The sequence below is a fragment of the Anolis carolinensis genome, chromosome 2, assembly GCF_035594765.1.
Source record: "Anolis carolinensis isolate JA03-04 chromosome 2, rAnoCar3.1.pri, whole genome shotgun sequence".
In the NCBI taxonomy this organism is placed as follows: Eukaryota; Metazoa; Chordata; class Lepidosauria; order Squamata; family Dactyloidae; genus Anolis; species Anolis carolinensis.
In genome coordinates this window covers 96,223,423-96,236,385 of record NC_085842.1, presented here as the reverse complement: position 1 = coordinate 96,236,385, position 12,963 = coordinate 96,223,423, and the positions used below count along the sequence as shown (strand labels likewise).

General features: G+C 40.8%; 1 protein-coding gene across 1 annotated transcript; it reads left to right on the top strand.

Moving 5' to 3' along the window:
* The first annotated feature begins 4,168 nt into the window (after window positions 1-4,168).
* On the top strand, window positions 4,169-5,591 carry LOC134295821 (zinc finger MYM-type protein 1-like). Its single transcript, XM_062969263.1, has one exon. It carries the CDS (start codon window positions 4,513-4,515, stop codon window positions 5,482-5,484), a length of 972 nt encoding a protein of 323 aa, XP_062825333.1. The 5' UTR covers window positions 4,169-4,512; the 3' UTR covers window positions 5,485-5,591.
* Window positions 5,592-12,963: the final 7,372 nt, after the last annotated feature.

The window sequence follows — 12,963 nt, the reverse complement described above, 5'->3', positions numbered from 1 at the left end:
CAATGCTCAGTACAAACTATATGGTTTTGCAATGTTGTTTTACTGTCCATTTTCAGGAAGGTTGCATCTACTTTGATCACTGCTCACAGGTGTCAGATGAGGTGGCTAGACCCTGGGAACAATTCCAAAACAGCTTAGTTGAGTTAAAAGAGGATGCTGGCTCTGGAAATACTTTCCAATGTGTGTCCAGGGCCGGTTGAACATAGGAGGCCGCTGAAGCGGCGGCCTCGGGCGCTGGCCGCTAGGGGCGCTATCGAGGCCACCGATGCCGCCGCGCCGCCGCTGTTGGTGTGGGGCTTCGATCCCCGCACCCGCGCCAAACTGCAAAGAACAGATTGGCCATTTTTCTCTTAGTTCCTAGACGCAGGCGCAGATCACCCGGGCGATCTGCGCCTGCATCCAGGAACTAAGCGCAAAATGGCCTATCTGTGCTGTGCGCATGCGCGGCACAGCACAGATAGCCCATTTTGCCCTTACTTCTTCCTGGGCTGTGTGTGCTGTGCGCATGCACATAGTACAGATAGGCCATTTTGCCCTTAGTCTAGGAACTAAGGGCAAAATGGGCTGTGTGTGCTTTGCGCATGCGCACAGCACACACAGCCCATTTTGCCCTTAGTTCCTAGACTAAGGGCAAAATGGCCTATCTGTACTATGTGCATGCGCACAGCACACACAGCCCATTTTGCCCTTAGTCTAGGAACTAAGGGCAAAATGGCCTATCTGTGCTGTGCGCATGCGCACAGCACACACAGCCCATTTTGCCCTTACTTCCTGGACTAGACTTCCAGCATCTTCGGGCGAAAGGGACACGCGCATGCGCACTGCGCATTTCGCCCTTAGAAACTTCCAGACACCAACAATCTACCCTCTGCACATGCGCAATACCATAGTCTATAAACACTAGATCAAATCCCCGCGCTGTGCATGCGTACTGAAAGCAAAACATCTTCTACGTGGCGTGTGGTGTGTGGGGACTGACTGGGACAACCAGCCAAACAACAGTCTTTTAACATAAATAATCAAGGTCCAGGGATACCACAGGTCTCCGGCAGCCTTCTGAGCAAGGTAATCCAGGCTGTCTGAATTAGTGACAAGTTGCAACTAAACTTACAAGTCAATCTTACAGTATTTTTCCAAATGGATGGGCATTGCTCTTGCGCTTTCATGTTTCCTAGCTTCTTAGTACTATAATCAGTTTTAGCTTTTTTTCTTTGTTGTCAGGAGTGACTTGAGAAACTGCAAGTCGCTTCTGGTGTGAGATAATTGGCCATTTGCAAGGGCGTTGCCCAGGGGACACCTGGATGTTTAATGTTACCATCCTGTGGGAGGCATCTCTCATATCACAGTTGACTGTGTGTTATCAATTGTACAAAATTAAACAGTATAAAATATATAGAAGCATAGAATAAGAAATGGAAGTGGATGGGCCAATTTCTAATCTGTGTGCATTCTAATGTGTTAATTCTTTCATCTATGGAATCATTTCTGTAGTAATGTGAGAAATAATTTCAGAAATGTGATACAAATATATATTTAAATATTAATTTGTACATGCTTTCTATAAAAGTACATGTTTACTGTTTAATCCCTTGTTTTGGGAGTTGTAGTTGGTGACTTTATGTTATGTTAATAAATTAATTGAGTAGGGAGTTGTAGTTTCTGGGATTTATAGTTTTAATAATTACATATATTATATAATAATAAACTAGCTGTGCCCAACCACGCTTTGTTGTGGCGAAGTATGGTGGTATGGGAAATAAAGTATTGAGGAATTGGTGGTAGTTCAGGTAAAGGGTAAACTTGTTGTCGAAGGCTTTCATGGCCGGGATCACAGGGTTGTTGTATGTCTTTCGGGCTGTGTGGCCATGTTCCAGAAGTATTCTCTCCTGACGTTTCGCCCACATCTATGGCAGGCATCCTCAGAGATTGTGAGGTATCCATACCTCATTACGTCCAGTCATGTCTGATTCTGGGGGTTGGTGCTCATCTCCATTTCTAAGCTGAAGAGCCAGCGTTGTCCGTAGACTCCTCCAAGGTCATGTGGGATGACTGCATGGAGCGGCGTTACCTTCCCTCCAGAGCAGTACCTATTGATGTACTCACATTTGCATGTGTTTGAACTTCTGGGTTGGCAGAAGCTGAGGCTAACAGTGAGGGCTCACTCTGTTCCCCCAATTCAAACCTTTGGTCCAGAAGTTCAGCAGCTCAGTGCTTTAACACGCTGTGCCATCAGGGGATATTATTTCCTAAAGGTTGTGAATATACAATATTTCTAATTGGGTTTTTTTTTGTCTGTTAGAGGCAAGCATGAATGCTGCAATTAGGAAAAATGATTTGGATGAAAGCCTTGCAGCTTTAAAGCCTGACTGTTTCCTCCCTGGGTGAATTTTTTGTTGGGAGGTGTTAGCTGGCGCTGATTGTTTCCTGTGTGGAATTCCCCTGTTTTCTGAGTGGTGTTCTTTGCGATATGTTATGTGCTTGTACTGTCTGTGGCCGTGAGAAAACAGTGGATTTATCAGACTTTGATGATGGGAATACTTTGTTGGGAGGTGTTAGCTGGCCCTGATTGTTTCCTTTGTGGAATGCTTTCAGACTGTTGGTCTTTATTTACTGTCCTGGTTTTAAAGATTATATTGTTCTGCATTATTCTATCCCAGTAATTATTTCATATTAAAGTAGAATCTCACTTATCCAACATTCGCTTATACAGTGTTCTGGATTATCCAACGCAGTCTGCCTTTTCGTAATCTATGTTTTTGTAGTCAGTGTTTTAAATTCATTGTGATATTTTTGTGGTAAATTTGTAAATACAGTACAGTAGAGTCTCACTTATCCAAAATAAATGGGCCGGCAGAATGTTGGATAAGCGAATATGTTGGATAATAAGGAGGCATTAAGGAGAAGCCTATTAAACATCAAGTTAGGTTATGATTTTACAAATGAAACACCAAAACATCATGTTATACAACAAATTTGACAGAAAAAGTAGTTCAATACGCAGTAATGCTATGTAGTGATTACTGTATTTATGAATTTAGCACCAAAATATCACAATGTATTGAAAACATTGACTACAAAAATGCGTTGGATAATCCAGAACGTTGGATAAGCGAGTGTTGGATAAGTGAGATTCTACTGTAATTACTACATAGCATTACAACACATGTAACTACTTTTTCTGTCAAATTTGTTGTATAACATGATGTTGTGGTGCTTAATTTGTAAACTCATAACCTATTCCGATGTTTAATAGGCTTTTTCTTAATCCCTCCTTATTATCCAACATATTCGCTTATCCAACGTTCTGCCGGCCCTTTTATGTTGAATAAGTGAGACTCTACAGTAGAGACTCTACTGTAGAGTCTCTGCTGTACTTAAAAAGTCCTCACTTATAGCACTGCTAGGAATAATGCTCAAATGCTTGGTCCATAACCATGTCTAGCAAGGCTATTCAATGCTAATCACCATTTTTGGATTATCCAACGCTCTGCTGGCCTGTTTATGTGGGATAAATGAGACTCTACTGTACTTGGATGGAGCTGCAGGCTGAAAGTTGTTCTGCGTCATTCCCCTTCCTTATATGACGAGTTGGGGTTTTTAGCAGAAAATGTCAAGCAAGAAGAAGCCATTGGGAGCATTTCATTGTAAAAGGAGGTTGCAGCATAGCCAAGAAGATAAGAGTCAAGCTAAAGCATTGCAAAGGTTTTTCACGACTTCACCATCATGTCAGACAGGAAAGCCAGAGACAACAAAATTGACTGAATCAGATCATGCTGATTACGGAAAGATACCAATCTCAGAGCCTCTACCAGGACCATCAACCAGTCAAGACCTTCTCACTGAGACTTCAGCAATACCATTACCACCTTCCTGTATTGGCATTACTGGGACTGACACTGAAGATGTGGATGAGGATTCATCAAAAGATGCAGTCCTGCCATCTACTAGTCGGCAAACTATTGAATCTGTAAGTAGATTCAATTTAAAAATATTAGTGCACATTTTTGGGAAATACAATTAGCCTTGGCCTGTCCTGTTCATTTTTAATTAAAGATTGCATAACGAGGTATTATACTTATTAATCTTGCATTGCATTACATCTTAGAAAAACTTCTAGAAGTTAACATGCACCCCCCCCCTTTTTTTTTTCAGGAACAAAGAAGAGACCCATTGAAATTTCTTTCAAATGATTGTGGAGAGTGGCCACTCAAAATAAATGACGAGGCACGGAAAATACTTGTGGAATGAGGACCTCAGCAAGTCAGAGGCATAAAGTTTCCTAAGGACATTCATGGTAGAAAATTTTCCCCATTTCATTATACAAGGAAGTTGTGTAACGGAGAGCGTGTCAACAGATATTGGCTACAGTATTCTGTATCAAAAAATGCAGTGTTTTGTATTACTTGCAAAATTTTTGGAAACGACACATCCGTTCTTGCAGGTAGCCAAGGGTCTTCTGACTGGCGGAACTTGGGCAGGCTTTTGACCAGTCACGAGAAATCCCGTCCTCATATGAAAAACCGTTCATCTTGGCATGAGCTCTCTCAGCGTTTGCATTTAAACAAAACTATCGATGCAGAGCATGAAAGACTTATTAATGCTGAAATTAAACATTGGGATCAAATTCTGAAACGCTTGCTATGTGCTACACGGTTTTTGGGGGTTCAAGGATTGGCATTTAGAGGGACAAAAGATGTTCTATTTCAACCTAATAATGGCAACTTTTTAAAATTGGTAGAACATATAGCACAGTTTGATGATCCAATGGCTGAACATGTGAGAAGAGTCACTTCCAAAGAAACACATGTCCACTATTTAAGCAAACATGTCCAGAACGAGTTTATTGCTTTCTTGGCAGGCAAGGTCCAGAATAATATTTTGCAACAACTACACGAGGCAACATATTATTCTATTATATTAGACTGCACTCCCGATATTAGCAACACCGAACAAATGACATTGGTGGTTAGATTTGTTACATGTAAAGCAAATGAAGATGTTTCAATTACGGAACATTTTTTAGGCTTTGTTCCTGTTGCCAATCCTTCAGGTGAAGGTATGACAGAAATATTACTCCAAGAGCTGGAAGCACGACGTATTCCGTTAAAAAACATGAGAGGCCAGGGCTATGATAATGGTTCTGCAATGAAGGGAAAACATGTTGGAGTCCAGAGGAGGATACTTGATTTAAATCCTAGAGCCTTTTATGTACCATGTGAAAACCACTCCCTGAACTTGGTCGTAAATGATGCAGCTATGTCTTGCAAGATTGCAGCAGACTGTTTTGCCACCGTACAAGACCTCTATAACATTTTTTCAGGTTCCCCAGTAAGATGGGGTATTTTGTTGAAGCATGTTTCAACTCTCACACTCAAACCACTTAGCAGTACTAGGTGGGAAAGTAGAATCGAAGCAGGGGGTTGGACTAGATGGCCCATGTGGTCTCTTCCAACTCTACTATTCTATGATTCTATGATTCATTGATGCCTTTGAGGTTCCATATTGAAGAAGTATATGATGCCTTATATGAAGCTTCTCATGATCAGAAATTTGATGCACTTACTAGGAGGCGTGCTGGTGCTCTTTTAAAAGACTGCAAAGCTTCACATTTCTGTGCTGTATAGTCACATGGCATGAGATCCTGCACAAGATAAATATGGTTAGTAAACAGTTGCAAAAAGTGACAATTGATCTTCAAAGTTCTATGGCTCTTATTAAGAGTGTGAAAACTTTTCTAGAAAGGATGAGATCTGAAGAAGGTCTAAATAGCATCATTACAGATGCAAAGGAACTTGCAGAAAAAATCGATGCTACTGCCAACTTTGAAAAAGAACAGGAACCTCGACCGAGAAAAGTTAACAGACAGTTTTCCTATGAAAGTAAAGATGAAGCTGTACATTCTGGCAAAGATTCTTTTAAAGTGAACTTCTTTTTTGCTGTGCTTGACACAGCAATATCCTCATTAAAGGAGAGATTTCAGCTAATGGACAACCATAGTGGAAGTTTCAAATTTCTGTATGACATTTCAAACCTTGGGAAATGTTTGAAGGAAAACGATTTGAAGTATGCCTGTCAACGCCTTGAAACTGTTTTGACAGATGGAGAAGACCACGATGTGAATGGTGGTGATCTGTATAAAGAGCTACAAATACTTGCAAATATGCTGCCCCCTGGAAGTCTCCCAGCGGATGCCTTGTCTTTCATAAATCATGGTTTGAAGGATGTTTTCCCAAATGTCTTCACTGCACTGAGAATTCTGTTAACACTTCCAATATCCGTAGCCAGCGGTGAAAGGAGTTTTTCAAAATTGAAACTTATAAAAAAATTAAGATCTACTGTGAGTCAAGAGCGCTTGACTGGACTATCAACCTTGGCCATTGAAAATAGCTTGTTGGATGACATGGACACAGATTCCCTAGTACATGAGTTTTCCAAATTGAAAGTCAGAAAAATCAGGTTTTAATTTTTAAAAGTGGTCAAGTTAATTTGTGTTAAGGAAAACTGGATGTTAAAATATCCACTCAAGTGATGGGGCCATAGACTGGCTATGTTGCCACTCCCATTACAATGGTCCATGCTGGCATGGCACTTCTGAAGGACAAGAGTTCACTTCCTGAAAAAGGAAGTGTCTATTCTCCTGGGGCTGCATTCTCCAAAACAAAACTGATCCGAAGCTAGTCCGAAGTCTGAAAAATCTTCTGAAGAGATAGCATGACCAGGAAACCTTTGTGTAGTACTTGTAGACTAGAAATAACAAAAAAATTAAAATTGTTGAAAAGTTTATTAAAATATTTATTTATTAAAATGCAAGATTGGTGTTAATTCTATGTAATGTTACTATATGAACATAATGTTGTTAATAAACTTCTGGTTTGTAAGGTAAACTCTTTTTTATCCATTCTATTCACCTCTACCTTCTACCTTTTATTTCTCGGTGATTGGGTTTTTTTTTTGGGGGGGGGGGGAACCAAAATCCTGTTTCACTTACACTTGAAAATTTCCTTGGGCCGGCTCTGTGTCACAATGAGCATGATCAAACCCAGAGCTGCAACAGTGGCAGCCCAAATGCACCACACATGACAGCACTCGTTCTACTGAAAATGTGTCTGTGGTGGGCTGTAAATACTATCAGCTTTGGGCAAAGAGCATAACCAATTTATGTGCATAGTTTAATATGCACAATGACCTAATTTATTTCTCGTTTCTTCCTCAAAAGCAAAAGGAAAAGTCACACAAAGTGGGTCATCTTGCATCAGAAGCTCTGTGTAGAACAGATGCATTATATGTTTATTAAGGAGTCTGCTGAAAGGCCAGAGGTACACTTATTTCCTGCAGTAGATTCCATCCACTCAGATCAGATATTTGGTCTATAAGTGTCAGAGTTCTCTATTTCACAGAATCATAGAATCATAGAGTTGGAAGAGATCTCGTGGGCCATCCAGTCCAACCCCCTACCAAGAAGCAGGAAAATCACATTCAAAGCATGCATGACAGATGGCCGCCCAGCCTCTATTTAAAAGCCTCCAAAGAAGGAGCCTCCACCACACCCCAGGGGTGAGAGTTCCACTTCTGAACAGCTCTCACAGTGAGGAAGTTCTTCCTAATGTTCAGGTGGAATCTTCTTTCCTGTAGTTTGAAGCCATTGTTCCGCATCCTAGTCTCCAGGGCAGCAGAAAACAAGCTTGCTCCCTCCTCCCTATGACTTCCCCTCATATATTTATACATGGTTGTTAACATGTCTCCTCTCAGCCTTCTCTTCTGCAGACTAAACATGCCCAGCTCTTTAAGCTGCTCCTCATAGGGCTTTTTAGTTGCTCTCCTCTGGACACATTCCAGCTTGTCAACATCTCCCTTCAATTGCAGTGCCCAGAATTGAACACAGAACCTAGACTTCCCTGGATCAAGACACTATACTCCTATTTATGCAGGCCAAAATCCCATTGGCTTTTTTAGCCGCCTCATGATATTGTTGACTCATGTCCACAAGGATTCCAAGATCTTTTTCACACATACAGCTATCGAGCCAGAAGTCCCTCATTCTGTATCTTTGCATTTTATTTTTCTGCCTAAGTGGAGTATCTTGCATTTTTCTCTGTTGAACTTCATTTTGTTAGTTTTGGCCCATCTCTCCAATCTGTCAAGATCGTTTGGAATTCTGCTTCTGTCTTCTGGAATATTGGATTGTATTTGTATTACATTCTTGCCCCTTAGGATTAGTTCATCAAATACAGTAGTTGTTAAACATGATTTTTCAGAGATTGTTGGATTACAACTTCTAGAATGTTTGGCTACATTAGCTGGGATTTCTGGTAGTTGAACTCAGACAAGATCCACTGGTTCAAATATTAAATGGTAAATGATACAGTATTTAGGTAAATACAATTGAGTTATGAGTTATCTAGTTCTCCATTTCTAGTTCTCTGTTTGGGCTCATAGGCTGCTACATATCCTCCAACTGCCTTGATTTGACCGAGACAATCCTTGTTAATTTTCTGTTTTATCAATTTTTCTATTGCTTTTTAAATGTTCCATTTATTTCTCTTCCTCCCACTTTCCCTTCTTTGTCCCCAGGTTACTTCAATTGTTACAGACAGGACACCAGTTTAAAACCTCTTCTTTCCATGAGATAAAATTGCCCTGCCCAAAACCTCTTGTGATAAAGGAGACTGACACAGGCAACAAAACAGGATAGGAAAGTTTGACAGTTCCCAGCCATCTACTTTTCAGCTGGAATCACTGGAGTAGTGTGCGATAGGCAGTAGGAGCTCTGAACATGATTGCTGGCCCATGTTCAGAGTTCCCTCATTTCAAGACACTTCTGCCTCTTTTCAACCATTGAGGTCTATGCATGATTTCTGAAAGTAGTTTAATGTCATGTGATGAGCTCCATGCCGCTCCAAGCTTGAAAAGAGACTGAACTGTCCTGACGGGAACATTTCTCAATGTGATGATGTCCTTACTGTCTCCTTCATTTATTTAGGATTTGCTTCTGCAAAGATAGTTTTAATTGGTTAGTCATTGCTGTATAAATATTGCCTCCTTCAAGTTTTGGACAAAGATTATTGTCTTAACTTGCTCTATTTTCTTTATTTTACACCATATAGCATATCCCACACTAGTTCTAAATAAGATATTGTAGGGCAAAATGTATCTGCAGTTCATAGATTTTATCTTATTTTGCCCACATTACGGTTTGTTGTATTTAAATTCTCTCCTTATTTTTGCATTACATTTGTTTCTGGTCATCATAGCTTTCTCTTGCATTGTAAAATTTATTGAAGGCTGTGTTGCACTCCAAGGCTGGAAATCGCCTCTATACTTAACACACAATCCAGTTCAAGAAAAAACAGCAAAGAAGTTTATTGAAGAATATATATATATGAAAAGCAATCCAGAAAAATAGTGTAAAAACAATATTCAAAAAGCAGTAATAATCCTCAGAGTTCAAAGTACATGAAATGCATCAAAAGTCAGGAATACAAAAGCAGGTAAAGTACAAACATTCAACACAAGAACAGTCAGCAGGAACATGAAACATGGAATCAGGAACAGGACCGGCCCAAGGGAATCTTCAGGGGTACGCAAAAAAAATTTTGCGCCCCCCCCCCCCCCCACCGCGCCATGGGAGGCATGGTCAGATCTGGCCCGCATGCGGTTGCTGTTGCCCGCTTTTGGTCCAAAACTATTTAGTTAGTGATTTCTTTTTTTTATTATTTCCATTATTTGAAATGTATTTGTTGTACAATGCTTTTGACACGAAATAAATAAATAAATGGGAATAATTGTCTGTAAGCAACTCTCTGCATTAAAATATACCCCACCCCTGACATGGTTAAGCTCTGGATAGTATATTTTCTTCTTCTTTCTTCTTATGAATTAGTTATACACAAAACTAAACTGGTGAGTCAAAACTTATCTTAGGCCAGTTGCTTTTAAGGCTTAACTACTCATAACATGTTGGTTATATGATGCATAATAATGAAAGCTTGCTGGAGAAGAACACTGAGATGTGTAGGCACATGCCTTCAGATTACCTGTAGATGTATGATAACCCTGTGAATGTTATAGGATTTTCTTAGGCATGTAACACCCAGAGTTGGTTTTACCAATCACTTATTTTGAAAGATAGCTTACAGCACCTGGTACTCATTGGTGGTCTCCCATCCAAGTACTAAGCAGATCTCACCATGAGATCTGGTGCCATTAGACTATCTTGATGATGAAGCAGACAACAGTGAATATTTGAGAGAGTGGCAGTGCAGATGCTTTACCTGTTCATTCCTAGCAAGGTATTCCAAATTCACATTCTTCATGCATATGAAAAGACCTTCTTAAGTGGCTTGAACTGATTTTTGATAGTGTCCTGTTTTGTCTTTCAAGAACAGCCTTAAAACACTGTGGTAAGTAAATGAAAACTGCTTTACTTCAGCAAAACATAAAGTACAGCACACTCAGTGGAATAATGCAAAAGGAAGCAAGGAAGTCTTAGGGTAAACACAGTTCTTAGTCTCTGTTAAATCCCCAAATCAAATAGCAGTCTTACTGCAGACAAAGAAACAGCAATAAATCCTTAGGAGCAGTTTCCCAGATGGAGACTTAAAGCAGGCACAAGGGGAGCAAAGAGTCAGTTTATTACCAGCAAGAGCTGGCTGCACCTGCTTCTGCTTTATAGCCCTGAGTCCCCACCTAGCTGCTAGGGCAGTTCCTAATTACTCATTTCTGACAGCTATTCTAGCTGAACGACGTCTCTGCTCTGTTTCCTTTCGCCTCCCCTGAAATGAGGGTTCTTGCAAAATCTCCTCCTCAGATTCCAACTCACCTTCAGATTCATGAACACTTTCCTGCTCCCCTTCCTCTTCTGAAGAAGAGGAATCACTAACAGATAGATACCATTTATATTAATTTTTAGATTTCCAAGGATTTTCATAGAAGTGAAGGCCACCACAGGTGTGTAAGGCCTTTATCCTTCCTGGCCTGTTAACCATTGTTGAAAAAGATCTCTCTGGATCTGATAGCATTACACAATGATTACCCAGTTTCCATTTTTTGGGCAAGGCACTGGAACAAGTACCTTGAATTGCGGTCTCCCATCTAATTGCAAACTAGGATTGACTGTACATAATTTCCAAAATCAGACAAGACCTTGTACTTTGGAGTATTCAAGCAGAAGTTGATAATTTGTGACCTTGTCACATTGGGATTTAAATGCCCCCCTTTGCCTCTTTTGGATGGGGCCTGTCGAGCACCATCAGATGATGCTGGTTTGGCCCCGTCCCCATTCTTCCCAAAATTTATTTATTTATTTAAATTATTTATATTCCACCCTTCTCACCCCGAAGGGACTCAGAGCAGATCACAATGTACAAATATATGGCAAACATTCGATGCCATTAGACAAACAACACACAGACACAGAGGCTATTTAACTTTCCAGCTTCTGGCTTTGTGAGGGTATGCTCAATTCTGGCCACATGAGGAGCTGTAGCTTCATCATCCTTCAACGAGTCCTTTTGATGGAGCACTTCCTCATCCGGGCGCACACTGTTGGACTTTTTTATGGTGCTGTAAATTAGTTAAATTAGCCTCCCCGCATAAACAGTCCCTAAATTTCCTACTTGACAGATGCAACTGTCTTTCAGGTTGCTTAGATAAACAATGAGCTGGGGCTACTTAACAGTCGGGCACTCAATCTGACTCAGGCTTTTAACTCACAACCTCTCAGTCAGTAGTGATTTATTGCAGTAGGCTACTAACCAGCTGCGCCACAGCCCTGCCCTGCCGGAGAAGTGTTGCAAGATGCTTCCTCTGCCACCAGGGAGAGGAAAGTGTATTTTGGGTAGCGCCGACAGATTTTGCTGCCCTTTCACCCATATGATGGGAACAGGGACAGGGCACCAATGTGCTTTGTCCCATCCCCACTATGTGATGGGGGAAGGAGGGAGTGCGCATGAGGTGCCACGAGGTGCCCCGCATACCTGCCCCTTTGTGCCGGCAAAACAGCACAGCCCCAGGAGCTGTGTGAAGAGGTTCCTAGATCAATGTCTGTCTGGTTTCAGGAATGGTTATAGAGCACACACAGCTCTGGGCAGCTTGTTGGGTTACCTATGCCTGGAACTGTATGTGAGGAGTGTGTCCCTGTTGATTCTGCAGAATCTCTCTTTGGCTTTTTATACTATCAACCACATTACTGGAGTGGAATTTGGATGCACTATTTTACAGTGATTCTGTTTCTTCCTGGGGTGTGCGTGTGTGTGTGAGGGTGAAACTAGAGAATGGTGCTAGGAAATTCAAGTTCAACTTCTTGTTTACAGACCTGTGGGATTTATTAGGATTTTATTTTGTCCTTCATATTATTCAATGGCTACTATAAAATGAGCTTAGCTCTTTTATTTCTCCTGTAGAAAGATATAATTAGATTTTCCAATCCATATCACTATTCAGCATTGGTCTAACTTCCTTCATCACCACATCTTCTCCAAGAGCATTGGAGCATATATATAATGGGAACAGGTGCTATATTTTCAGACTTTTAACATTCTACCTAACAGATCCATGAAAAGTTCTACCAGTTACATGTAATAGGCATTGACAACATTGCTTCTAATAATGCTATATGTATATAATGAGTATTGGTGGCATAGCACAGAAGCCACCCACTTACCATTTCTTTCCCCAGGAGACATAAAGTAAGCTAAACCCCTTTTAGAGTAACTACCTATGACATTTCCTCCATGTGTGCGTACACACACACACACACACCACAACTTAAAAGCAGGGATTGCTGCAGGTGGAGACTCTAATAAATTGCACTTGCAAAGTTCACATGCCATAAAGAAGGTTCTGTCACTTTGTTAGCTCTAGAGGTGCCATCTAATAGATGTTGTTAAATCATTAAGGTTAACCTTCTTATATTGTGTGAATAGGGTACAGCACTGGAAGACTGCAGGAGAGGTAGCCCTTTCT